Raw genomic sequence first — 27,429 nt, 5'->3', positions numbered from 1 at the left:
GGCGAGGTCAGGCCCGAGGCCTCCGGTTCCAGGCGCTGGGAAGCGGCCTTGGCTTCCTGACATCGGCCAGGCCCCAAAACCAGAGTCCACGGTGAGACCCTGCAACGTAAACAGAGGAGGTGGGGGCGATTAGCGGGCTGACGCCAATGCATTCTGGGATTTGTAGTATTAGCTGTGCATGCGCTATACTGGCGCGGCGGCCAGCGGGCCACCTCTAATACATTTTTGAAATGATCTTGCGGGCCAAATATAATTATATCGCGGGCCAAATTTGGCCCGCAGGCCAGAGTTTGACATGTGTGCAATAGGATCAGCTGCTGAGAAGCAAGATGATTTTACTCACAACAAACCACTGGATGTATTTCAATGTGTTTGGGATGGAAATCTTTGGAACACATGGAATGCTGATGGCTTTCTTGATCTCTGCCTCCATGACAGGTGGTGTAGATAAATGAACGGTGGCAATTATCCCTGTGAACAAAGAGCACATATATTACTTTCAGCTCTCTTCTCTGCAACTCTCAATGTGCACCGCACTCTGTAAATAAAGTTTGTCTGTGCCAAGAACAATAGAAAAATATGTTACCACAAAGGGTATGTACATCAGAGAGATTTAAATGAGGAGTGTGGAGAATTTTACATTTGAAATGAAAACTCATACTGGTTTTTCTTTGAATAGCTGGGAGAGACAGAAAAATATGATTTGCGGAGAAAGAATATCGAAAAGACTGCAACGCACATCAGGCTGAGCAACATATGTGGAAAGAGAAATGGAGTTGATGTGTCAGTTTGGAGATCCTTCATGAGAAGGATGAGAATGTGTGGGTTAGAATCGGATCACCCTGGCATGAGGGCAATGAAAAGAATCACAGAATACCTCCTGGATTATTAGATGAGGCCGAGATTCCATACAAACTATAGCGCACTTGTGCACTGTAGGTTGTAGAGTGAATATACTGCATTTTGTATGGAAACAATTTGCTTATTAAATAGCAGGAACAGAAACCAACTGCTGTTAGAATGAAGTGATTTAACAGAGCAGCCAGTTCATGTTGTTTTAATAAGGCGTCAATTCCAGTCCTTGATTTAGGCAGTATGCACCATTGGTTTCTATGCTCAGCGGATGCACGACAAACTGATTACAACTCCGAGCTCAGCTGAATTTCATTCTTCTCTCCCTCCTCCCAATCGAAACTATAGCTCACTTTAAAACTCACTTCCTGTGTACACCATACCTTAACAGACAAAGCCTGGTAAAGCATCCTCTGTTTGTAAACAAACAACATAATACTGTAATTTGCATTGACCTCCATGCACCATTAGGATAGTTTTAATTACAAATGCCACGGTAATATTGACACACCCTTCTTCATGTGCTCTCTGATGCAAGTGATATCCTTAGGAGAGACAATATAAACTTTGAAAAATCAAAACTAAAGGCAGATAATGGAATTCTGAAATAAAACAGAAATAAATAGCATTTTATGTCTTTAATTAACAATTTAACCATTTATTTGCTTTGATTTCAGTCGCTAATTAAAAGCTAAGTTAATGTGAAACAGTTTTCAGAATTGTGATATACCTTAAAGGATGCTACAAATTGGTTGTGTATCTTTATCTTTGCTACATGTTGGTTATGTATCTTTATCTTTGCTACATGTGTTGATGAAGGGCTTAACCCAGTGGTTCTGAACCTTTTTCTTTCCACTCACCTATCACTTTAAGTATTCCCTATGCCATAGGTGCTCTGTGATTAGTAAGGGATTACTTAAAGGAGGAAAAACCCAACACCCAACCCCAACCAACCAATTTTCCCCTGCAACCGCTGCAACTGTGTCTGCCTCGGACTTGTCAGCCACAAATGAGCCTGCAGCTGACGTGGACATTACCCCTCCATAAATCTTCGTCCGCGAAGCCAAGCCAAAGAAAACTTAAAGTGGTAGGTGAGTGGAAAGAAAAAGGTTGAGAACCAAAACGTTGGTTATGTATCTGCAAAAAGTACACTGTTTGCAGGATTGGCCTCAAGGGGATGGATATCACCCCACCCCACCCCAAACGAGGTGCTGTGCCCACCCCATGGTTATGGCTATCCTTGGATCCACTCCCTCCCGCGTCAGTAGGATGCAACCTGTCCCCGGCCACGCCATTAACGTGCATCAAGCATCAGTAGTGTCTAGTGTCACTTGACACAATAAAAAGAGCGTCCTTCTATCCCACGTTGGAGGGATGGCCTCAACGACAAGTAGGCTCCTGCCAGCAGCCCCCCCCCCCACCACAGTTGACAGGTCGGACCCTGTCCCCTCCTAACATACGTTCTGGCGTCGACCCCGACTGTTGAACCTGCTGAGTTTCTCCAGCATTGTGTTTTTACTTAAGTTTTAGCCTATAGGGACGAGGTCCAGCACCTGGCCATGTGGTGTGCTGACAACAACTTGGCCCTTAATACCCAGAAGACCAAGGAGATCATTGTGGATTTCAGGTGTGCTGGAAGCCACACTACATCACTGGAGTTGTGGTGGAACCTGTATCAAGCTTCAAATTCCCTGGTGTCCACATTTATGATGATCTCACTTGGTCCATGAACTCCTCCAACCTGATCAAAAAGGCACAATAGCGCCTTTACTTACTGCGGAGCAAGAAGAAAGCTCAACTCTGTCCCAGGATATTGATGGATTTTTACCGCTGTACCATTGAGAGGATACTCACCTATGGCATCTCTGTGCGGTATGGCAATTGTTTCATATTGGACCATAAAGCACTTCAGAGGGTGGTGAAGACTGCCCAGTAGATTAATGGCATTCAATTGCCCCCCATTGAGAACATCTATCAGGAATGCTGTTTGGGTAGGATGAAAAGCATCATCAAGGTTGCATCTAACCTTAACTATGAACTTTTTACTCTCCTTCCATCTGGTTGATGCTACAGGAGCCTCCGCTCTCAAACCAGCAGGTTCAAGAAGAGCTTTTTTTCCCTGAGGCTGTGACCTGCTGAACCTTAAATCACAGCACTGAGTGATACGGCATTCACATTGTACTGTCAGTACTTTTATAATTGTTTGCTTGCTGAATGTGTTCGTTTTTATTCACAGGTATATAGCACTATTTTCTAACTTCTGGTTGGATGCTAATTGTATTTTATTGGCTTAGTGTTTTACTTGGCACAATGACAATAAAGTTGAATCTAATCTAATCTAAAAGACTTATGGGTGAGATGCAGCTCCACAGACAAGTGTTTCTACTTCCTGCAGACACTGTGACTACATCAAGCTGGTGGCAACTTGGAGCATAAATCTATCTTCCCTGGTGAGCATCCCCAGTATTTTCTGTTCTCATTTTAGATTCCACGTCTGCAGTACCTTGCTTTTGGATTTGTTTTTCCAAACTTTTGCTCCTTGGGTACAGAACCTTTAGCCAGTGCATCAAGTACTCCTTCCTCTCAGTGTTTGGGAACTCATTGTTTTGTGGTGTCAATCTGCAATCCCATAGGTTGGAAGGGTGTACATCCAATCCTCCCGCAGGATCAGTAAGTGCCTAGGCCATACAAATGAGGGGAGATACAAACCTCCAGAGTCGTTCAGCCTTGCAAAGGTATGTTTTATTGGCACAACAGTTACCACTGCGGCTGAACAGTGATCCTGAACATGGGCACTGTCTGCATGGTCTCCTGTCATCATATGTGCTTCCACTCAAATATCTGGTTTCCTCCCGCATCCCAGAGCCTGCTGCAGTGGGGATGAGTGGTAGTCAGAATCAAGAAGGGCAGTTGGTCAAAGTGTGGGAGGAGCTAAACTGCAGGGGGCAAAGGAACTAATGAAAATGGATGGTTCTGCTGGGTCAAAAATCCTTCTGTGTTACGACATGTGCACTGCTGCAATGTGCTTGTGTAAAAATGGAAGCAGCTTCTCAGTTCAGGGCTCCTGAAGAGCCTTGGGTGCTGACATCTGATCGTATCAAATGTCCAGAACCAGGACCTTGGGTTCACCGCTGGAACAGATAGGATGCTACAGAGGTTACGGGAGCGCAGGAGGCAAATCCACAGACACCCAGTCTCTTTGAAAGGACTCACATTTGCTTCTCTCTCTTTTATTGGTGGGGGGACAAGGATAGCGGTGGCCCTTTGTGTGCCTTCACAGCAAGCAAAAGTTGACAAATGCCAACTTTTTATCCATTTAGGTACATGACAATAAAAAATCTTGCATATTTAATGTGGAACGTAATCCAAGACAGTTTAGAATTCTTAACTCTCACTATCTTTAGTAAAAGGGTGGAGAAAAAGGAATAAATGTTGAAATCTCAGCCACGTAGAGAGGAAATTGGCAATTGTTATATAGTCAGGATAATGTGAACTATTTTGTACCACATAAGAATATATCCTTCTCACTGTAGTGCACCACTGTGGGGCGTATGTAGATGTATACGAGTGAGTGTGAACAGTTTCCTGTGATGGTGGAAGTAAAATCTCTTCTGTTATTTGAATCTTGCATCTCTAAGTTATTTAAGAAGCCTCCCAATTAACTCCAGAGCCATAATACTGCAGAGCCGGATAAACCAACGAGAAGCAAGAGAAGCAGCTGGTGCATGCCCCAAGGACAGAGTGAAAGCAGCTCTCACACCAGGGCAGATGACAAGAAATACCAGGGTTGGATCGCATAAGTTGCATGTAGATTTGAAAGAAAAGTAAGAACTTGTGTGCACTTATAGCTCTGTCACAATCCTTGGAAGTGCCAAAGTATTAAGGAATTTTGAAACTTGTCTTATTTGTAACTCAATTTGAGCACAGCCAGGCTGCTAACCAGTGCAATAATGATCAGAGAATCCATTATAATGATGGTCGAGCTCTTTTCCAGAACATGCAAACTTTAGGAGTGCAAGCAGGACACAGGTGGAACATCTCGAGTAGTGCAATAGTCCAATAGTCCGCAGTACTGAACTACTGAGTACTGAAAACAATGCCCTGTTTCATCAAGGAGATAAGGAACCATTCAAGTCCTTGGGGACACTCTGGTCTCTTATTTTGTCAATCATGTTAAATCCCTGAATAGACTTTATAGGAATAACCTTTAGAAATGATTATCCACATGGAGTTGGGAGTTGGATGCATGCAAAGATGTTGGCATATATGCATCGACATAAATACACACACACACACACATACACACACACACACACACACACACACACACACACACACACACACACACACACACACACACACACACACAGATATAGAGAAAGAAGCAGACACATACACACCCAGACATAGAACATGTAAATACACACAGATAAACACAGACACATGCACCCACAGACCACTAGTCTGGAGAGCTGACTCCAGATGTTACCAATTAAGGACATGAGAATTTGCTCAAATGGTACCAGTTGCAGGATTGTGCGCCTGACTTCCCCTCTCCCAATCTGTTCTCCATTTGGTGCTTGACAGGAGTTTCTGAGTGAGTTTCACAGTCTGTTTAGAAAAAAAAATTAGCCTTCACATTTTTGGCAGTAAACTCTCAATAGCAGCATTCATGCTGTTTATCCTCACTGGCGAGCAATCAGCTGAACTGCTTTCAGCATTAAACATGTGTAAAGTTGGTCTTAAGGTTAAATTTAGGCATTGGCAAAGAGATCTGTTAACCTTTTTACTATCCACAGAAAGATCCAAACTAAACCTGGAGGGTAAAGTTAATATATGAAGCCCCATATAAGACCAAATCTTCAGAACACTGCATTGTGCAGTTGCACATGTAAATGTGTTGCAAGGTGAAGTTGGGGGGGGGGGGGGGGGGGGGGGGTGGGGTAGGAGGCAGGGCGATATTCCCTGTAGATCACTGCACAAATATTGCTCCATTCTCCACCCCATTAAAACTGAACCCCATATCTGAGTTCCTGATTCACCTTCTTACTGGCATGGATCCCATTCACAGGAGTATTTATCGACCACGTGGAATTCTGAGAACTGTCCTGGAACTTCAGAGAAATAACTCAAATAATTGTCAGTTGGACAACACCTAGACTTGTCCAAAAGTACCATGACTGATACTTTCAGATTGTAGGGTCCACAATCCCACAACTGCAGGAGAGAGCAGATGAAGCAAAACTCCAGTGCTCGCTGACATACTGCACTGAATAATCAATGCTCATACCATTGCTACCTATCTCAAATGAAATGCCAGCTTACACTTTACTTTCCCTTATAGCTCCAGCCATCTAGGTTCAGTCCTGACCTTCGCTACTGTCTGTGTTGAATTTGCACCCTTTCCTTGTGACCATGCTCTGCACCTCTTGGTTCACCCGCTGCCTCCCACATCACAGAGACATTCTGGCTGGTGGCTAATTGATGTAAATTGACTGAGTGTGCAGGTGAGAGGCAGGATCTGGAAGGAGCTGATAAAGAAGATGATGGGAATAAGCGAGATGAATGTTAATGGGTACGATGGTCAGCATGGATCAGGGGTCGAAGGTCCTCTCTCAGTGCTATACAATTCTATAACAACAGAGTGAAACACGAAAGTCTGCAGATGCTGTGATTGTAGTAAAAACACAGAAATGCTGGAGGAACTCAACATGTTTCACAGCGTCCATACCTTGAAGAAGTGCTCAGCCCTGAAATGTTGATTATATATCTTTACCCCCTATGGACACTGTGTTGATTCTATAACAACACACAGCAGAGAGGTGTAATCTAAAATGGTGCATCGTGGAGTAATCCGGAAGCAGGTCCCTCTTTGCATCCTCACAATACTGAAATTGCTGACCAACAGACGAGAATAAAACAGGAAATTGAGGGGCCACAGGACTAACACTGTTGGCTGTTACAGATTGAAACTGTTGCTTGTTTTATTAACATGGAAAGTTCATAAAAAAGATGAACAATAATTGCATTGTAAAACTGCCTCTCAGATCAGCAGTTGATACTTTCAAGAGGAGGGTGAACTGTAGGGGGATAGAGAGAAAGCAAGATTTATGGAGGTAGAACTTCAAAACTGTTCCTGGCAAAACAGACTCCATCCTTTCTCAATCGAAGAGGCCCACACTACCTGTGCAGGCAAGACTCCCGGTTCAGGGACTTGCATCATTAGTTGAAATGATCGTAAGTCGGGGTCTAAGTGTACAGATTTAAAAAAACATACTGTGACAGTCTTATTGTACATTCCTGGAATAAGCCACAAAAAAAACATTGAAAAGAGAGTCCAGACACAGATAGGCCATGGCATCGGGAGCTCGATGTGCAGGTGGCCAGGGAGAAGACCTATTGTCGGGAGCTTGGATGCGCGGGCAGTCGGGGCGAGGACCAATGGTCCGGAGCTCAGATGTGCGGGCGTTCAGGAAGAGGACGCAGAAAACCTTTATTCACACTTTGCAGTTTGATCCTCACAGCCATGGCTTCATGGCCATCGATAACTCCACAGTACTGAGAAGGCTGCGTGCAACTTGGTGGAGGGAGACATGCTCAACATTTCCCTACCTCCTGCCACCTGATCTATCCCCATTTTTTTGGCGGGGCAGCGAGCAAGATGGCTCCGCTCTCGACACCCACTCTCCCTCACTCACCACCTTCTCCTCACAGTGCCAGGTAACTGGGGCAGCGCCGTCATCTCACAACCTACGTTGTGATTTGGAACGCAGGCGCAGATTCCCATCGCCCTCTCCCCCTCCCAAGCTGTGCCAATGTTACAAATCACTTTTTTTTTAAAATGGCTTTGGATCCGTCAAAGCTCATTTCCTTGATGTGTGCTGATTGGACGGAAGCATTTCCTTCAGAGAAGGAAAAGCATCCACGTTGATACAATTCGACCCCAACTTTATTCAAAACGGATTCTGATCATTGTAACTTGGAAATATTGTAAGTCGAGGTCTATCTGTACAGTGATAGCAGAATCATAATGGGAATCAGGAGTAAGCATGAGTTGGGCCCATGTAAACACGAGGAACAACATGATTCTTCCTCTGGAACAAACTTGCATCTAATGGCATGAACATCAACTTTTCCACTTGTAGGTAACTCTGTCTCAATCTGGTTCCACAGTTTCCATTCTCTTCGTTAATAACTGTTCTAACCTTCCCACTGCCAGTGATCTCCTCCTCTGTCTCTCCACTTCTTTCAGCTACTATCCAATACCCTGCTACTTCAGCCCCTCTCCAGCTTTTCCTCCCCCCCCCCCCCCCATAGTTAATATCTTCCCTAGACTCGATGACGGGCCCTGACTCGAAACGTTGATCTACTGGGCTCCTCCCACCTCTTGTGTGCAATGTACATGACAACCAACTCATTATCATTATCTATTGGCCCCTTAACCAACCTCAGTTTCTCAGTTAAAATTTGCTTCAGTATATCCTGCATCTTCATCACTTTCCCTCCATACAAGTTTTATTTACAGAATGGTAGAAGCAGATTCCGGCTAATTAAACCAGTGCTGCCCAATTACACCCAAAGCAACCTCCAGCCCCGTAAATTTTGGAGCAGACACAGGAAGAACGTATAAAATCCTTACAGACAGTGGCAGATACGAACCTGGGTCACTAGCACTGAAATAGCGTTGCGCTTACCACTATACTAACTGTGCAGGCCCAGAGCACAACATTCACAACCTCAGAGGATAGGATCTAAAAGCTTTTTACAGCCAATGTAGAGAAGTCAGGACCGTGAAGTAGAAAATCATTGTAATAAAACAACTGATCATTTATAATCCTATATAAAAGCATTTAGATAATGCCATTGGGAGAAGGGACCACAAATGGACAGTTTGCTGCCAGCAACCTGGCAACACTTAGAAACAAATACTCACAATTGCAACAAGGGTCGATCACTCACTCAATTAACATAGTTTAGGACAGATTGAGCACAATATATTTTTTTAACCTGTCTTCAACGCACTCATCCCCTCCCACATAGAAGAGAAATTAATTTTCCACGGGGCAGTATGGTTAGTGTAGAGTTTAGGACAACGCTGTTACAACGACCAGAGTTCAATCCGGCGCTGTCTCTAAGGAGTTTGTACGTTCTCCCCCGGTCTGAATGGGTTTCCTCCTGGCACTCTGGTTTCCTCCCACCATTCAAAAAATCGTAGTGGGGATGTACGTCAATTGGGTGTAATTGGGCGAAAGGGCCTATTACCGTGCTGTATGTCTAAATTTAAATTTCGATTGCACAGAAACAAGGGTGGAGCTTGTAGAGAGACGGTCGGTCGTGTGGTGTCAACATCACTTGATATTTATTTTGTCCTCAGTCAATTAGCACATAAAATGAGCTGTTCCTCAACCAAGATTTAATCTGTTGCGTCCTGGTTTTGATTATTTCCCCATGACCAATTTGATCTGCTGCAGCTCTTCCTGGTTTACATAAACGTGGTCACAGCTGTCACCCCACCACAGCTTGCTCGATGGCCATTTCTCACCCACCATTCCTCCAACCACCCGCCTACAGGGGGTCTGTCGCTGCAGTGTGACTTCCCTTTCCCAGCACTGCTATCAGGAGCACAATGCTCCCCTCCATCCCCCGTGCCCACTCTAATCCCCCTGTATTGAGTATCCTCCCCAGCCCCCACTTGTTTTCACATATCTGCTCCCTCCCTCACCTCTCCCCTGCAGCGCCCACCCTCAGACTGCCAGACCAGTTCATTTCTGAGCAGTGACATCACTCAAGAGGCAGAAACTCTTCTTTGTCTTGAACAGGAAGTAGAATGTTAGCACTAATCACCAGGGTCTAGTTTCCAATTAATCTCTGCTTTGTAAAGGCAGCTGCATCTGTTTGATCCTCCTTGAAATCTATTCAGTGTTCCACTCACACAAAGTTTTAACAGGAAGCAAGCATGCTCCTTTTCCACTGTCAATCTAATGTAATATCGCTTGCTCTGCACAGAGCCCAGTGGCACCCAACACACGTCCCTTGAGGATAATGACAAAGAAAAACAAGCGGCGTGGGCAAATAGCACGTAAGCACTTCTTCTGCACGCTGCACTAGGCTTGTGTGCAGACATCAATTATGTTCAAAGCTTTATAACTCACTCAGGGATTCAAGAGGTTAGAGCAACACTATTATAGAGCCAGCGTCCTGGGTTCAAATCCAGAACTCTGTAAGGAGTTATCACGTTCTCCCCATGATCGACCCCTGGGCTCCCTCCTGTTTCCTCCACCCTCCAAAAACATACGTCATTGGTAGGCTAATTATGCGGCATGGGTTTTACGGGCTGGAAGGCTCTTCTACACTGCAATACTGTTAAAAAAAATTAAAGATATAAATAAACTAATCTTTATGAAGAGTTTCAGATCAAAACGTCGACCATTCTTCTTCTCCCACTGACGCTACTGAGTTCCTCCAGTAGCGTATGTTTGGCCATTATGCAAATCAGGAGGGTCAATAACTTTCCTGGACCATTTCTGGGTCCTGTCTCATGAAGAGACACACACACATTTCAGTAAATTGTCCCTTATGTTAATAATTTTCAAAAACTAGTGGCAAATTTGAAAATTAAAATAAAAAAGGTGCAAAGAATAAGGATTATGAAGGACAGGTGAGAGGAGAGGATTTTTCCCTCTCTTTTTGACCCTCCCTAGAAGAGCAGCATTTCAATCACAGACACATTGTGGATGAGCATTGCCTTGGGGCCACTGAACAATAATCAATCAAGATCTGCACTGAGAGGTGCTGAGGAGTTTGAGGAGGTTTGGTATGACATCAGAAACCCAGGCAAATTTCTACAAAAGTATGCTGACCATCACGGTCTGGTATGCCCCTGAGTGTAAAGCCCCGAAAAAGGTAGTGGACACAACCCAGGACGTCATAGGTAAAACCCTCCCCACCATCAAGGACATCTTCAGGGATCTCTGCCGTCATAGAGCAGCAGCAATCATTGGGGATCTACACCACCCAACACACACTTTGTTCTCGCTGCTACCATCAGGAAGGACGTATAGGTGCTGCAAAACTCGCACCACCAGGTTCAGGAACAGTTGCTATCCTTCGCCATCAGACTCCTCAACATCAAACTCAATCAGGGACTCAAAAGAGGACATTTATTTTTGAACTTTATTGATATTTTTATTCTCTCTGTATTGTACAGTCAGTTTGTTTACATTTCTTTATCTGTTTTCATTACTTAATTTGTTTAGATGTGTACGTTGTGTATAGTTTTTTTTTTGCATTACCAATAAGTGATGATTCTGCTGCACCCGGAGGAAAAAAGAATCTCAGGGTTAGATGTGATGTCATGCACGTACTGACAATAAATCTGAGATCTAAGGACAATTGCCATATCCTTATGGGAATCTAGCCAAATGAGCAAAGCTGTACTGCTTACTCAAGCGAGATATATTACCCAGTGTGATGGCATTCTAGAACGAAGGTTACATTATGGTATGTGAACACATGTTCAGAGCCTGAGTTTATAGCCATTGTGGATGCTTTCACTGAAGCATAGGAGAGGACTGGCCTATCACTCAACATCCATAGGACAGAGGTCCTCCACAAATCTATACATGTTACATCACACTGCCATTTGACAATTAAGGATTTATTACGAGAGTCTGGAAAACATGCACGACTTCCCATATTTTAGGAGCCATTTTGTAGTGAAGGCAGGCACCAGTGATAAACTTTCACCATTGCCTTCGATGCACCAACATAGCATTTGTTCGGTTGAGGAAATGGGTATTTGGAGATCAAGGCTTCAGACCTGATGAGGATCATCGCTGGGCATCCTGCAACAGGGATCTCAAGGCACTAGTACAATACCACTATACTGTTTCTGCAAAACCCTCCAAACGACTCCAGTGCAGAGGCCTCAGTTACACTCAATCGGCTACATTGGGAAGATTCTCAGTTCCAAACTCTGAGACTAGAAGAGATTACCAAACACAGGAGAAAATTCAACAGGAAATGTAACTCTCCACTGATTCCTGGAAACTCTAGCCCAGTGGTTTTCAAACTACCCTCTTAAACTCACATTCCACTTCAAGTAGTCCCTATGCCATCGGCACTCTGTGATGAGTAAGGGATTGCTTAAGGTAGTTTGTGAGTGGGAAGGGAAGGTTGAGAAACACTGCTCTTGACCCAATGGTTACTGAAATATTTTGCTTGAGAAAAATATCATTAGCCCATTTCCTTTGGAGTTATGAAACTGTGCACATAACGAGTCAGTTAGGTATGATTAAAACAGTGGTTTTCAAACTTTTTCTTTCCAACCACATATCACCTTATGCAATCCCTTACACAGAGCACTTATGGCATGGGGATTGCTTAAGATGGAAAGTAAGTTTAGCAGGGCAGTTTGAAAACCACTGCTCCAGTCCATGACCAATTAAAGTGGAGAAGGAGTATTTGAGATGGTATTGAGAACAAGATGAGATGCATTGGAAGAACTCATTGACCATACAGAATCAGAGGAAGAGTGATCCACCTCATGAACTGACAACCCTCTTGCTTCATCTGAAGTCAGGGCCGCCGTTTCCGCACTGACCTCAGCAGTTACCTCAAAGATCTATAAAATATGATTGGACATCACTCTCAATCCAAATGGACTGCCTAAGAAAAATGTAATGAGTAATTATAATCTGGCACCCTGTGGAAATGGCTTCATGAGGTGAAGCATTGCATTTTAATCTGCAGAAACACCACCCCAAGCCTCGTGTCTTTTCCAATAATCACGAACATTCATGCAATGAAAGTCCCTGGATTGCTTTTTTTTTGCATGGCAGTTATAAACCTTCAACTGCTGCCCTGTTGAAATTAAAACTCAGAGAATGATACAGAGATGAGGGCCTGGACTTCCTTAAAATATGTGCCAGATGATGGTACAATTAGAGCATTTTGTCACTTGACCACTTGGGAAACTGCGCTAATGCACTCAGACAGAGCTCAAGTAAATTGACAGCTGCAGACGGTAGCAGTGAAGCTGATTCATTATTTCAACTGAAGGTTATGGAATCTTACAATTAAGTGTGATTATCATACATAGAATATTACACCACAGTACAGGTAAGTACAGTATTTAAGCGGTTAAGACAACCTTCAGAATAGAAGGAACCCCAATTTCAGTGTGAGTTTCATGGTTTTAGCTCCTATCAGTGGTATATAAGATGACTCCCAAAGATAAGTGTATTGACTGAGCTAGTGGGCATGGCTGAAAGGCCAGCAAAACGAAGCAAGTTTTAAGTAAAAAGTAATTGAAGTGGCCAAGGAATCCATCAACTGTGCTGCTGTGAGGACATTTGACATAACTGAGAAGGTGGGAAGAGAGTGGAGAAAGAATGAAGATGCTTTAAGAAAAATACCAAAGAAACAATGATCGATGAGAAGAGGAATCATTCATTAGCCAGAGTTGGAAAATCACGTTGCAGAATGGGTACTCGAACAGAGGCAGGATCGCTACATAAACAGTAGGGAATTGAGTAATTGGATGACGAGTGCTGGAAAAACCTTTACAAAAGGCAGAGCCGTGCGCGTTGCATCAATTAATGTGCTGTGTGACTTTGTGATCAAACCATGAGATAAAATTAAAGCAGAGACTGTAATAAAATCTTTCAAAAAGTGGGGCAATGGATGGTATGGAGGATGATTTACTGTGGGGCACTGACGACGAGGCCGACTCACCAGATTCAAACTGGGACCTATCACAGTGTAAAGAGTGAGACTCTAGATGTGATCACTGAGTTCTTTGCCTCAAACAACGAAGCTAGTGATTTTCTAGAATTTTAAATATGTGTGATGTGATTTTGCTTTATTTTACAATTTTTTTTATTGGTTTAACACCACATTGGTAAAGGATTTTAGTGGTAATAAAAATTTCTTTTAATATACTGGTAGCTTAAAAATTTGTTGTAGGGTGAGGTCTGAGTGGGTTCTGGAACCAATCAAGTGGTACTTTGAGTAGAGTTTTAAAGTCGCTGTTTTTGTATCTGGCTTATAGGACAGCCCCTTTTTTCCAGGTGTTTTTTGGGTGCTTCAAGGATAGTCTTATCTGCTGAAATATATGTTATATATAAACAAGTCAGCACAACATTATGGGCCAAAGGCCCACGATGATGCGCTGACCTATGTATAGTTACCAAAAAAAAACCCTCCCTACCTCATAACCTCATGTGATAAGCTTGGAAATTGGCCCTTCTGTCCAACTCAATTTTGCCAAACATGGTGCCTATCTGAGCTAATTCCATTTGCCTGCAGTTGGCCGATATCCCTTTAAATCTTCCCTATTCATGTACAAGTTCAAATGTCTTTTAAAAACATTGCAATTGTACCCACCTCTGTCATTTCTTCTTGCAGCTCATTCCCTACTCCCATCACCCTCTGTATGAAAGCTTTCCCCTCAGGTTCCCTTTAACCTTGGACACAGTGTCTCATTTTAAACTCCCCAATTCTGGGAAAAGGACTGTGACCATCCACCTTATCTATCACTCTCATGAAATCATAAATCTCCACAAGGTCACCCCTCAGCCTTCTGTTTTTCCAGGCGAACAGACCCAGCTTATCTAGTCTTTCCGTTCAATACCAATCCCAGCACCATTCTTTCTGCACCACCTCAAGTTTAATCACATTCTTCCTACACAGTGGCAACCGAATTCCACACAATATTCCAAATATATGGTCTCACAGCTGTAGCAGGATGATTTGTGTGGTTGATGATGAAAATTATGTTTTATTTTGATGTGAAATACTGTGTAATAGTGATTACTGCTTCTTGCAGGGTTTGTCACATGTTAATACAGTGGTTTTTAGTTGCAGCTCTGTGTGTGTCTTGTAATGTTGTAGTTTTAAATAATGTTCGTATGTTAAAAAAAAATGACGATCCAGCTCATGTACTTGATACCTTGACCAATAAAGTCCAGCAGGCCAAACACCACCTTCACCACCCTATCTAACTGGGTGTCCCCTTTAAGGGGATTATGTCCTTGTGCCCCACAGTGCTATTCACCGTGTATGTCCTGTCAGGGTTTAACTTCCTAAATGCATCATTTTGTATTTGAGTTGAAGAGAAATAACTTCCCAAGCACAAAACTATCTCTAAACCAGTCCTTGCCTTTCCAACTATTGATGGGTCCTGCCTCTCAGAATCCCCTCCATTGGCTCTCCCTCCACTGATGTTCAGCTCACCAGCCTGCATTGCTCTGGTTTGTTTTTGCAGCTCTTCTTGAATAAGACCAGGTGCTGTAGGTTTCTGTGAGGGGCACTGGACAAAATGGCAATTCTCTGTCTGCCTTACGGTAGGCAGAATTTCATGTATGTCACATTCTAAATGAGGTATTGTGTGACAATAATGGAACCTTTATCTTTACCTTTAAAGGCAAACACTTGCCACCCTCCAGTTTTCGTGTCTCACCCGATTCTAACAGAGTCACTGCAGGCTGGGCCAGGAACGAGTGGCCAACTCAGGACCTGGTAAAGTTGCAAACTCTGGACATGCAATGTTCCAACTGAAATTTTACTACCAATCTACATGCTCTAAAGAAAATGTAAGAGATCCCAAAACACTAATGTGGAGAAACACATCTTAAGAGAACAAAGCCATTGAAAGTGTACTTGTTGGATGTATCACAGTGTGGTACAGGGTTTCCTCCATAGATCTACATCTCCCAGTGATTATGAAAGGCTGCCAAAGTATTGACAGATCCATCATACCCCAGACTTACTCTCTTCTCCCTCCTCCCATTGGGAAGAGCTTAAGAGTGTGAAAGCATGCAGCAACAGTTTTAAAGACAGATTTATACCACAGGTATCGGGCTCCTGAATGAACCCCACAACAGTGCTTGGTGCTAATTATCTTTCTTTCCATGTTAACCCTATAATCTGTAAATTGTGCTCATTACATGACTCTATGAATTAGAGATAACTTGCTGGACTGTTCATAGAAGAAGTGAAGGACAAAAGTCTGCAGACACGGACAACTCTTCTCCGAATACTATGTACAATATGACAAATTAACTTCGAAGGTGGCAGGACTCAGTGTGTCAAGCAGCATCAATAGAGAGAAATGGTCAGTCTGTGGCGGCATGCCACTAGGCAGGCGAACCGGCCCCGCTTGTAATCCACGTGGCGGGGCAGCCGGCCAAAATGGTGCCGTCGGGGGGTTTTCCCTTCTTCTCAGCACCAGGCTCAGAAGCCTGCGCTGGGGGAACCACGTGACGCTCAAGTGATGTTGGTGCCCCCCCCCCCCCCACCACCATGGTTCTCAGCCAGGTCTAGCCCAGCAGCCAGCAATAAACCAGTTTTCTGCTCACTGAGCTCAACCTGTCTGGTTGTGTGTTCTTTCAGTAGCAGTGTAGCTGCCGCTACAACTTCGACCAGCTTGCCCGGGACCATAAACATCTTTGAACCCAACATGAGCGAACCTGGGATCAGTGCTATAGTCATCAAGCTGCCTGACTTCTGGGTTCAGGAGCCGGAGACCTGGTTCAACCACCTCTGCCGCATTTCATCCGACACAACCAAATTCTACCATGTGATTGCCGCCCTGAACCAGGCCACCGCCAAACATGTGCTGCACCTCATTCAGCACCCGCTCGCCGAAGACAAATACAGGACCATCAAGCGAACGCTCACCGGATCCCTCGGACTCTCCAGGTGTCAGCGTGCCACTCCAATGCTGCACCTCGACGCCTTGGGGTACAGGTGGAGCTGATGGACGAGATGCTCACGCTCGTGGGTGATCACACTAACTGCCTACTCTTTGAGCAAATTTTCCTCGACCATCTGCCTGAGGACATCCAGCTGTTACTGGCCCAAGAGAGCTTTACCAACCCGAAGAAGGTTGCTCAGAAGGTCCAAGTGCCATGGCTCGAGTGATTCCTGGAGGGCTCGATGGTCCAGCAGGTCATGAGGCACAGGCATGACCACGCCAAGCCAGCCACTAGCATTGCGGTCGAACACCCGGTCCCTGCAGGGGCCACCAAGAGCATAACTAGGGGCATGGGATTCACTCCAGGCCTCTGCTTCTACCACCAGCACTGGGGAGCCAAGGCTTGGAAGTGTCGTCAGCCCTGCTCGTTCCAGGGAAACGTGCAGGCTGGCCGCTGTTAATGGCTGCTGCGGCTGGCCAAAGACATAGCTTCCTCTACCTGCAGGACTCAGTCAGTGGCCGGCGCTTACTCCTCAACACTGGGGCCAAGATCAGCGTCATCCCGGCCACGGCCATTGAGTCCAGGAACCGACCTCGAGGACCTCCCCTCCGTGCAGCCAGCAGAGATCTGGACATATGGGAACAAGACTGTCCACTTCCAGATCGGCCGGCGAAAGTTCTCGTGAAGGTTCACTGTCTCGTCCCTTCCAACTGCCATCCTGAGTGCCGATTTCCTCCTCGCCCACAGCCTCCTGGTTGACATTCGAGGTAGGAGCCTGGTAGATGTCCGAACTTTCCAGGCCATTCGCCTCGATGCCTCCCACACAGAGCAGCCACAAATGATCACGATCAGCACGCCCAGAGACGAGTTCCAGCAAATCCTGGATGAGGATTCTTCACTGCCTCACTGCGCCACGGGGTGTTCCACCACATCCCCACCCAGGGTCCATCAGTTCACTCCAAGGCACGCTGGCTCCTGCCTGAGAAGCTCCAGGTGGCGAAGTAAGAGTTTTTGCATCTGCTGGAGCTGGGGAGCATTCAGCGCTCCGACAGCCCACGGGCCTCACCGCTCCACGTGGTCCCGAAAGCCTCTGGCAGCTGGCACCCCTGCGGAGACTATCAACGGCTCATTGAGGCAACAGTTCCTGACCGTTTCCCCATCCCTCACATCCAGAACTTTATGGCCAACCTGCATGGTGCGAGGATTTTCTCCAAGGTTGACCTGGTGCGCGAGAGGACATACCCAAGACGGCCATCATCACCTTCTTCGGCTTGTTTGAATTCCTTCACATGCCGTTCGGGCTAAAGAACGCCACTCAGACCTTCCAGCGCCTCATGGACTCAGTGGGCAGGGACCTGGATTTCGTCTTCATATACTTGGATGACATCCTCATTGCCAGCAGGGATCGGGTGCAACACAAGGCCCACCTGCGTGCCCCCTTCACCCGGCTGGCCGACTTCGGCCTTACCATCAACCCAGCCAAGTACCAGTTTGGGAAAGAGTCCATGCAGTTCCTGGGCCATACCATCACGGCTGAAGGAGCCATGCCCGCCGCTATGAAGGTCGTTGCTATCAAGGAGTTCCCATGCCCGGACAACCTCAAGGGGCTGCAGGAGTTCGCGGGTATGGTCAACTTCTATAACTGATTCATCCCAGGAGCCGCGCGCATCATGCAGACGCTATTCGCCCTCAACACACCCAAACACAAAATGCTCACCTGGACCCCAGAGGCCTGCAGTGCCTTCGAGGCCACCAAGGACACCCTTGCGAAGGCTACCATGCTCACCCACCCACATACTGACCTGCATATGGCGCTCTCTGTCGTTGCCTCTGCCACAGCCATCGGCACCGTCATGGAGCAGCAGGTGAATGGACAATGAAAGCTGCTGGCATTCTTCAGCCGGCTTCTCCGCACAAGTATAGCACCTTCAACCGTGAGTTACTGGGCATGTACCTGGTGGTGCAGGATTTCCACTATTTCTTGGAGGGGAGGACTTTTACCATCTTCACTGACCATAAACCCCTCACTCAGATGCTCGTGATGGCAAAGGATCCCTGGTCAGCCTGGCAGCAGCGTCACCTCTCCTTCGTGTCGGAGTTTACCACCGACATTCATCACAAGGCGGGGAAGGACAATTTGGTTGCCGATGCACTCTCGCGACCGGCCATCTGCGCGCTGACACCCGGCCTCAACTTCGACCAGCTTGCCCGGGACCATAAGTCTGATGAGGAGACAGACGTGAGCCTTCAGGAATGCCATCATGGGCCTGCTGGCGCTACAAGTCAATGTTTTGGGTTGGGTCCAATATAAAGTTCAAAGTTCAGATTTATTGTCGAAAGAGTACATACATGGCATCACATACAACCCTGAAATTCCTGGGTGAGGCAGTATTACCACTTATTCGTAGTGCAAAAAAAAACTGCACAACATGTAAACAGATAAAGACATAAACAAATTGAACTGTAGAATGCAGGGAGAATAAAATCAACAAAGAGCAAAAGAGTCCTTAAATGAGTCCCTGATTGAGTTTGTGTTGAGAAGTCTGATGGTGGCTGCTGTTCCTGAACCTGGTGGTGCGAGTCTTGTGGCACCGATACTTTTTCCTGATGGTAGCAGCGAGAACAGAGCGTGTGCTGGGTGTTGTGGATCCTTCATGATTGCTGTTGCTCTCCGACGGCAGCGTTCCCAGTAAATGTTTTTGATGGTGGGCAGGGTTTTGACTGTGAAGAGGGTAGAAGTGCTCCTGACACAATTTGTCCATCAGACAATCTGGTCATTTCACATTATTAACCTTATAACATATAACCATATAACAGTTTATAGCATGGAAACAGGACATCTCGGCCCTTCAAGTCCACGCCAGTTTACTCAAACATCTCCGCTAGCCCCCCCCACCTATTCTCCGCCCATCACCCTCTAACCCCCTCTTATCCATGTATATATCCAGCCTCCTCTTAAATGAAAGAATTGACTCAGCCTCAGCTATTCCCTCTGGAAGAACCTTTCTATTGCCACATTTGTCTTGGAGCCAAGCTGACTGTTAGTTGGGTAATTATTAGACCAATGAAAGAATATTCAAATGAACCTCAGATGCTGAAATTGAGTTTATCGTCCAGAAAAGAGAAATTTTATTGAGCAAACTACAGTTCTCCCAGTGGTTTGCCACAGAGATGATTGACTCCATTGTCCAACTGAATCGACTTGCAATCAGTTCCCTACTCTTGCAGTATTGATTATGTTCACCAAATGGCACAATAAACAAAATCTTTAGTGTGCATCAACCTTCTTATCAAACCAGAAGTACTGTCAAACATACTCAAATTTGACAAAATATATTTCCTTTCATTTGAGACATCCACCTCTGTGTCTACATGACCCTCAGCCTCTCAAATACTTCAGAACCAGTAAATCATCCTTTATCCTGAGGCACTACCAAAATAAACTGATAAAATGAGTAATTGTAAATAATCTTGTAGCGAATGTAGTTTGAACAAAAAGGTTCAGGGTTTATGGGTCCATTCAGATTGCTGTATCATCGTACTGTTGTGGACATTTGCAAAGTGCAAGTTTGGCTGCTGCAATTGCTACATTTCAACAGTAACAACACTTCAAAAATACTCCACGAGTTGTAAAGTGCTTTGGGATATCCTGGAAACATCGGGGGAAGAAAACTGTAATGTGATTCTGGACTTCTAAAGTTTCCGCAGAATACAATGTGTGGCTAAAAATGCATTTCCTCTCTGGTGGGTGCTGACAGTGTGGCAGAGAACTCAATGTCTATTTTGCCAGGACTGTAAAATGAACAGTAAGTAAACACTGGTTCTGAAGCCAGTTAGCTGATTGTAGCATCTCCATCACCCTGTCAATCTTTAACATTCTGAACCTCAAGAGAAGGGAAAGAAAAGTAATTGGGGAAAGCCTAGTTTGCTAACGACTAAAAACAGCTCAGGAAGGAATCAACAATGAAACACTAAACTAGCCTGACCTCGCCAGATTAAAATATCAGCAGGAAAAAGGGCCTCTGACTTGTGGCCTTCACTTGTAAAATACATGAGGACACCAATGAAAGGTTTTATTATTTACCTTCAATAAAGATAAAATATGTGTAAAACTCACACTTCATGTGAAAAGGAATGAGGACATTGAAACAGGTGAGGTAGAGTGTGTTTGGATTGAATTAAGAAATTGCAAGGGCAAGAGGAATATAATGGGGGTCATTTACAGGCCTCCGAAAAGTAGCTCAGATATCGGTAGTAGTATAAATCAGGAATTAAGAGTGGCATGTCAAAGTGGTAGCAATACGGTAGTTATGGGGGACTTCAACATGAAGGTGGACTGGGATAATCAGACGGGGGCAGGAACACAAGAGAGCGAGTTTATAGAATGTCTACGAGATACTTTCTTGGAACAGCTAGTGGAGGAACCTACCAGGGGGAAGTCGATTCTGGACTGGGTGCTGTGCAGTGACGCAGAGTTAATAAGTGACCTTGATGTAGGGGAGCCATTAGGGAATAGTGACCATGGTATGGTTACTTTTAAGCTGCAATTAGAAAGGGAAATGGAAAGGAAGTCGGAAGCATCTGTACTTCAGTTAAATAAAGGGAATTTTGCAGCTATGAGGGAGGAGCTATCCAAAATAAAATGGGAAGATACACTAGCTGGGAGGACAACTGGGGAAAAATGGCAGGTTTTTATGGACATTTTTCACAGGATTCAGGACAAATTTATTCCAAAGTGGAGGAAAGGCTCTAGGAGATGCAAATGGCAGCCCTGGCTAACTAAGGAAATCAAGGGCATTATCAAGTCCAAAGGGAGTAATTATAAGATAGCAAAGCAGAGTGGGAAATTAGAGGATTGGGAAACCTTCAAAGAACATCAGAGGGTAACTAAGAAAGCCATAAGAGACGGGAAAATGAAGTACGAGAGGAAATTAGCAGATAATATTGCGGAGGATAGCAAAAGCTTTTTTAAGTATGTGAAGAGGAGGAAATTGGTTCGGTCTAAAATTGGCCCTTTGAAAATGGGCAAGGGTGAAATTATTACCGGAAACAAGGAGATGGCAGAGGAATTTAACAAATACTTTGCAACTGTCTTCACCAAGGAGGATATAGGTTATAGTCAGTTAGGGGGTAGTGGTCATGCGGTACCAAGAGACTTGGGGAACTTTACTGGGGAGGTAGGGGATCTAATGGATATCCGGATCCAGAAGCAGGAGGTTATGAGTAAATTGTTGGGACTGAGGGCTGATAAATCCCCAGGGCCTGATGGGCTGCATCCTAGGGTGCTTAAAGAGGTGGCTATGGAAATTGTGGAGGCACTGGTCGACATTTTCCAAAGTTCCATAGATTCCGGGGAGGTCCCTGAGGATTGGAGAGTGGCTGATGTGGTGCCGCTTTTTAAGAAAGGAGGGAGGGAGAAAACGGGAAATTATAGACCGGTTAGCCTGACATCAGTGGTGGGGAAGATATTGGAGTCCATCATAAAAGGAGAAATAGCAGAACACTTAGTCAGTAATAATAGTATAAGGGCTAGTCAGCATGGATTCCTTAAGGGTAAGTCATGCTTGACTAACCTTCTGGAATTTTTTGAGGATGTGACAAAGAGGGTGGACTCGGGAGAGCCAGTGGATGTGGTGTATTTGGACTTCCAGAAGGCCTTTGATAAGGGACCGCACGGGAGTCTAGTGGGCAAGATCAGGGAGCATGGTATTGGAGGTAAGGTGCTGACATGGATAGGAAATTGGTTAAGAAATAGGAAACAAAGGGTTGGAGTGAATGGGTCTTTTTCAGAATGGCAGGATGTGACGAGTGGAGTGCCTCAGGGATCGGTGTTGGGTCCTCAGTTGTTTGTAGTTTATGTTGATGATTTGGATGAGGGGATTGTGAATAACATGAGAAAATTTGCAGATGACACTAAACTGGGTGGCGGTGTGGGGTGTGAGGAGGATGTAAGGAAAATGCAGAGGGACTTGGACAGGCTGGAGGAGTGGGAGGCTAAATGGAAGATGAATTTCAATGTGAACAAATGTGAGGTTATTCATTTTGGGGGAAGTAATAGGAAAGCTGAGTATTATTTAAATGGAGACAAGCTAGGGAGTGGGGAAGTGCAAATGGATCTGGGTGTACTTGTTCACCGGTCACTGAAGGCTAGCATGCAGGTTCAGAAAGCTGTGAAGAAGGCAAATGGAATGTTGGCTTTCATAAAGAGGGGATTGGAGTATAGGAACAGAGACGCCCTTCTGCAGTTATACAGGGCCCTGGTGAGACCCCACCTGGAGTATTGCGTCCAGTTCTGGTCTCCAAACTTGAGGAAGGACATACTAGCTATAGAGGGTGTGCAGCGCAGATTTACAAGGTTAGTTCCAGGGATGGCAGGGTTGTCATATGCAGCAAGGCTAGAAAAACTGGACTTGTATCCATTGGAGTTTAGAAGGATGAGGGGGGAACATGATTGAGGTATATAAAATCATCAGGGGGATAGACAAGGTGAAGTCTGATTACTTGTTCCCAATGATGGGGGAGACGAGGACTAGAGGGCATAGTTTAAGAATACAGGGTAGGCCCTTTAGGACGGAGATGAGAAAGCATTTTTTTACCCAGAGAAGTGTGAATCTGTGGAATGCTCTGCCACAGAGGGTGGTAGAGGCGGATTCGCTGACTATGTTCAAAAGAGAGTTAGATAAGACTCTTGTGGGTAACGGAGTTAAGGGTTATGGGGATAAGGCTGATGGTAATGATCAGCCATGATCTAAAATGGCGGTGCTGGCCCGACGGGCCAAATGGCCTACTCCAGCTCCTATTGTCTATTGTCTATTGTAACTCTTACAATACCATTTCACATCGTCCATGTTTAGTCAATAAGATAAAAAGAAAATCCAGGTGCACTAATCTAGCCAGAGATTACTCTTATCTAAATTACTGTATATATTAAGTCTTGATGTAAAGTCCTGACCGAAAACATTGATGCTGCCTTTTCATCCACGGATGCTGCTTGACCCTGCTGAGTCCTCCAGTAACTCGTTTTTTTTGCTCCAGAATCCAGCTACTAATTTCTTGCCTGTCAAATAACGATGGCCTTCAAAGATATCTAGAAGCTAGGAATATTTATCATCTCTCATTCAGAGTTTAAGAATGGAAGAGATCGATTCAATATTTTTTTATTGTCATGTAATAAGCAGAAAATGTGATGTTACACGAAACTTCCTTTAGCCTACCGTAAGACAGACAGATTTGCCATCAGAAGAAATTGCCCGGCGCCCCTTACAGTCAGAGAAAGAGAAGCAAAAGAGAGTCTCCCCCAGAGACACTGAATGTCCATGGCTTTGCCTCCAGCCTCCGCAGCAACACAGCCTTCAGTCCAAACCATCAGCAACCCAAGCTCCAGTTGCACACCTCTGACATGATCCGGAAGCCTCCAGCACCTCGGCACCCTCTTGTGTCCTGGTTCCGGTACCTGGTACCCTCTTCAACCAATCTCGAGCAGGCAGTTTTAGAACAAGCTGCAAGTTGCTGAAAGTGAATGGGACTGGAGATTGAGGAACTGCGAATGCAGCTAGTGGATGGTAAAGTGCTTACTTCCACCTATTTTTAAACCCCGCACATGATGCTTCTTTAAAAGAGATTCTGTGTTAAAGCCATCTAACAGTTTAGTCCAAGCAATGTTCAATAACTCTAACTACAGCCCTCATTTTCTCCACAGCAGCTGTTAGATCCTGTTATTCCCATTTACACCTTCTATTTGACCCAGCTGTTGTTTTTCTTGATCCCACTCCAGCCTCTTGGCCTTGCACACAATCACTCCTATTGTCATTTAATCTCTTCTGCCCTTCTTTTGTTCTCCTCCCCCCCCCCCCCCCCACCCTTCCCGCCTCTATTCCTGTTTAAAACTAGCTACATTTCCGATATGCTTCAGTATTGGTGAAATGCTTTGCTTTGCCCTCTCTCCACATCTGCAACGTGACCTGCTTGGTATCTCCATCATTTTCATTTTCAATGGCATTGAATGTTTTGCAAAACCACTTTTCTTCGAGTACAGATTGTTGCGGTGACTCAAAGTGGAGAAAGAGAAAAAAAGCATTCAGTTCTCATACGCAAGAAAACTTTTCAAGGAGTTTTAATCATAGTGTTCTAGGATGGTGTAGATAAGCATTATTTTAAAAATACCGTATATTTTGACATGTGTCGAGCCTTGAAACCCTCAAAAATCTCTCAAAAAATGAGGGTCGACTTATATGCCAGATATACTTTTGAGATTTCAAATTCAACTAAAAAAATTAGTCAATGCCAATTTGGTGTGTAAATCGACCCTTGAAAACCGATTCAGCATATAAGTCGACCCAAAAAAACCCCAACTACAACAAATTTTCATGCTACCAGTATATTAGAATGAAATTTTTATTGAAAAAAAAACATATTTAGAATCATTCAAAATCTCACTATCATTGTTTAAGGTAAAGATTGTGGAAAACACATCCATACTCTTACTGTTTAGGCAGTCATCCTATGGGTCCCAGTCTGTATCTGATGAGATGGCATCAAATTCGTCATCAGTGTCCCACAATAAATAAATCACATACGATATATGATTAAAAACCATTAAAATGAGGCTGAAAATGGGGAACCGACCTATCTGCCAGTTGACTTATATGCCAAAACATATGGTATTTTTAGTCACAGAAACTTTGCAGCTGAACACAATCTGCCTAAGTAACTCAATGGGTCAAACAGCATCAGTGGGAGAAAAAGAATAGTTGACATTTCGAGCTGAAATGTTTTATTGAGACTGGTTAAATGTAGAAGAGAAGCCAGTGTGCAGAAGACAAGGTGAGAGGGGTGGTACCGACCAGGCCCTGTATGGGATTGATGAACCAGGTATGATTCTCCAGCAGATTGTGTTTAGCTTCAGATTCCAGCTTCTGCAGTCTCTTGTGTGTTTAAATTTATTTATAGATTGTTTATCATTCCCCTGGGTTTGGACAGGGTAATCTATAATATGCAGCCAGACTGTGGTTACACAAGGTCAGAAGGAAAGATGAAGGTTAATTCCATCCTGACCTCTCCTCTGACAATCCTAACCCAACAAATTTGTGTTTTACAATGACACAGGTCAGACTGTGTCTGCCTACAGCAGCGTCACAGAAGTAGCTAAATCACCACCTCACAGTGTCAACAGACTGTCACAATGCAGTATGAGCAGTACCGTTCTCTGAATCACCAACGAAGGATTAGGTCAAAGATTACGGAAACCATTTAATGGCTGCATTTCTGTTGCTTCAGAAGAAATGAAACGAGATCATATGGAGAAGTAGCATGCTACAGAATGAGGTTGTGTGGGGATCCCTTACACAGAAAATAATCACTTAAAACAGAGTTTGTCTTAAAAAAACAATGAGAAGCTGGAGAGAGTCACTGGGTCAGGCAGCGTCTGTGGAGAAAAATAGTTGGCTCCATTCCTTGGTACTCATGTGTGAAGATTGCAAAAACAGTGCTCTGCATAATGTTCCTTTATCTTCCCTGTGCTCCACAGTTTTAAAATTCATAATTAAACAATTCATGAGATTAAAGTGCACATTCCAGATTTTATTCAAGGTTATTTCTATACATTGTGATTTGACCGTGAGAAATTACAGCTCTTTTTATACATAGTCCTCTCATTTCAGGGCACCATAATGTTTGGAATACTACAAGGTGCAAACAATGGATATGCTTTGGATCTTGGGCAGTTCCTTTACGCCTCCACATTTTGCTCTTGCCATCACTCTGATACAGGCTAATCTTGATTTCATCTCTCCACAGCACATTTTTTCCAGAATTCTCCAGGCTCTTTTAAATACTTCTTGGCGACCTGTAATCTGGCCATCCTTTCTGTGGCTAACTAATGGTTTGCATCTTGAAGTGTAGCCTCTGTATTTCTGTTCATGAAGTCTTTGGCTGACAGTGGTCATTAACACATCCACACCTGCCTCCTGACAAGTGTTTCTGATCTGTCTGGCAGGTGTTTGGGGATTTTGAATGATGAGAATTCTTCTGTCTTCAGCAGTGGAGGCCTTCCTTGGAATACCAGGCCCTTTGCGATTACTGAGCTCACCAATATTCTCTCTCTTCTTAATGATGTTCCAAACTGTTGATTTTGATAATTCCAAGGATTGGGTGATTTTTCAGTCTCCTAATGGCTTCTTTAACTTTTATTGGCACAACTCTGGTCCTTGTGTTTAAAAAAAAAAGCAAGTACAGACTCCATAGGTGATCAAAAGCTTAGAAGCAAGCCTAACTCTCTTATTCCTGCACCAATTAAGCAATTAGACATACCTGAGTACTCACAAACACCTGCAAAGCCAAATGTCCCAAACATTATGGTGCCCTGAAATGTGCTGTAATTTCTACAAGGTCAAACCAAAATGTACACAAATAACCGTGAATAAAATCTGAAATTTGCATTTGAATTACATGTGAATTGTTTGGTTACAAATTTAAAACTGTGGAGCACAGGAGCAAATAAAGGAAAAATGTGTCTTTGTCCCAAACATTATGGAGGGCACTGTATAAAATGTGGGAGGGCAGAGACTAAAAGCTATTAGAATACTGGACAAATCTCTTTGATGGGCTGTTCAGCCATGATCATGTTGAACAGCAGTCTACATGGCATGCCAGGGACCAGTGTGCCTATTGTGAGAGTCTGGTGCCAGGATGGCATGACCCAACAGAGGCAGCCAAGTTACCTAGTACCTTGATGGTGAGATGTTGGCCTGGGAGATGATACCTGCTTTGGTCCCTTCCTCCTGCCACTGGATTTGCAGAGAGAGAGCACTGGTGGGAACTTTGCAGCAATTTGAGGTGCCTGCTCCCATTAGGAGCAAAATTTTTCTGCTTCTCAGCAGCT

General features: G+C 44.5%; 1 protein-coding gene across 3 annotated transcripts in view; it reads right to left on the bottom strand.

The window, feature by feature from the left end:
* LOC138741105 (cell surface glycoprotein MUC18-like) overlaps positions 1-27,429 on the bottom strand; it is a 144,764-nt gene that overhangs the window by 47,425 nt on the left and 69,910 nt on the right. For 2 of the 3 annotated variants that reach the window (XM_069894668.1, XM_069894667.1), the window contains exon 2: positions 344-471. In XM_069894668.1, coding sequence (XP_069750769.1) covers positions 344-471 — 128 coding nt within the window. Of the gene's footprint in view, positions 1-343; positions 472-15,087; positions 15,145-27,429 lie in introns of those variants that run through there. The other variant, XM_069894669.1, reaches the window with a different exon arrangement.

The sequence above is a fragment of the Narcine bancroftii genome, chromosome 8 (assembly GCF_036971445.1).
Source record: "Narcine bancroftii isolate sNarBan1 chromosome 8, sNarBan1.hap1, whole genome shotgun sequence".
NCBI classification, from domain to species: Eukaryota; Metazoa; Chordata; class Chondrichthyes; order Torpediniformes; family Narcinidae; genus Narcine; species Narcine bancroftii.
This window is presented reverse-complemented; position numbering and strand designations above follow the sequence as displayed.